Source organism: Borostomias antarcticus, assembly GCF_949987555.1.
Source record: "Borostomias antarcticus genome assembly, contig: scaffold_458, whole genome shotgun sequence".
In the NCBI taxonomy this organism is placed as follows: Eukaryota; Metazoa; Chordata; class Actinopteri; order Stomiiformes; family Stomiidae; genus Borostomias; species Borostomias antarcticus.
The window spans coordinates 781-2,500 of NW_028175751.1; the positions used below are offsets into that span (position 1 = coordinate 781).

Sequence of the window (1,720 nt, forward strand, 5' to 3'; positions counted from 1 at the left end):
CTCTGATTGCATATTATAGACTGTCTTCTCATATAGTATATTATAAATGGTCTACTCCTTTAGTATATTATAGACTGTCTTCTCACATAGTATATTATATTAGTATATTCTTCTCATATAGTATATTATGGTTATTCGAAGTCAGGTTGGCTTGTCAGGTTGGCTTGTCAGGTTGGCTTGTCAGGAAGAAAACCATCTGGCACATCGACTGTAAATCCACATTTTAAAGCTAAAGATATTCCATTTTTCTTCCAAGGGGGCATGTCCCCGGACACATCTGCATTTTGTTGTCCTTTTTTTTTACCCCTGATGAGTTTGCTCCCCTGTGGTGAATGAGGCCCCATTGTCTCCAACCTGTCATCTCCATGTTCGCCTGTCATCCCCGCGAGGCTTAACCCTTTTAACCCTGAAAATACAGTGACAACATTTCGAATATTATTTGGATTTTCCCTATAATACTAGAAAGCGCAGTTTCTCAGCTTTCAGCAAGTGTTGGAGTGAGGAATTTCTTAGATTTGTTAGATATTTTTTTTATATTATTAAATATTTGTTAGATATTTTTTAAATGTTGCCGGTGACGTGTTCGTATTAAAAGGGTTAAAAACATGTGTCTTGAATGAGCCTTTTACATAACACCGATCACAGCTGCTGTCTTCCTTTGATCAACCCTACAAGTGTCTGTAGGATGAGAACGAAGGAGAACAGATTGTGGGTTGATTTATGGGATTTCCACTTCCTGTGACACCGGAACATTCCGTTTGAACCGATCTGACTGTCGGTGTCATTGTGGAAAAGCTGCCTCTCTCTCTCTCTCTCTCTCTCTCTCTCTCTCTCTCTGCGGAAATCGGATTATTCTCTGTACTAATTGTCACCGATGTCGCCCATCTTCCCAGGTGAAGAACGTCGTTGATCAGGAGGGCTACAGCCGGCAGAAACGAGGCTACAGGAACATCAACGACCTCGAGGTCAACATGAGCGACCCTCTCTTCACCAAGCAGTGGTACCTAGTGAGTGTCACCCCAGATCCCCTCTGGCACCGGGCCACCGCCTGGCTGGTGACCTTTCACCTCCACTCCAGTCCCCGTTAGCCCCGCCCCCGACCGCCTTTAATTACTCTGAGCTCAGACAGACTCGTCAACCCGCCGCGCCTGAACCAAGGTCATTATTTATTTTCTCATTAGCACGAGCCATATTGCTCACGCTGCCCCCCCCCCCGCGCCACCCCGCGCCACCCCGCGCCCCCCCCGCCTGTGTGTTTACCCTGTCTGGCACGCCTGACTCTCCCCTCCATTATTCACCGCGTCACATTAAACGCTACGCAGCGGGACTGTAGCAGCAAAGTGCCGTATCGCTGACATTTACCTCTCCGGGCTCCACCCCCCCAGCACCCTGCTGCCCCTTCCCACCCCACATCACCACCCTGCCCCCCCCACCCCACACACACACACACCTTAGCACCCTGCCCCCCCTCCCCAGCACCCTGCTGCCTTCCTGCCCCCCCCCCCTACCCATCCCTTCATTAATCATTTAATGCTGACACTTCATTTCATTTCATCTCAAACCTTAATTTATACTCGCGAAGCACCGAGGTTTCCGTCGTTTACAGTAGCCATGTTTCCATCCACACGTTTTATGCGAATTAAGTTATATCGAATTAAAAATGCCTTATGGAAACAGTAAAATTCGATTAAAAAATCATGAAAATCGACAAAAAGCTTGT

At 47.3% G+C, this 1,720-nt stretch overlaps 1 protein-coding gene across 1 annotated transcript in view; it reads left to right on the forward strand.

Annotated features, from left to right (window-relative positions):
• Window positions 1-893: 893 nt before the first annotated feature.
• Window positions 894-1,720, forward strand: part of pcsk2 (proprotein convertase subtilisin/kexin type 2) — a gene marked incomplete at both ends in the record, with an annotated part of 26,634 nt that continues 25,807 nt past the window's right edge. Inside the window, one exon of the mRNA XM_084462568.1 lies at window positions 894-1,007. Within this exon, the coding sequence (XP_084318694.1) occupies window positions 894-1,007 (114 nt within the window). The remainder of the gene's footprint in view (window positions 1,008-1,720) is intronic.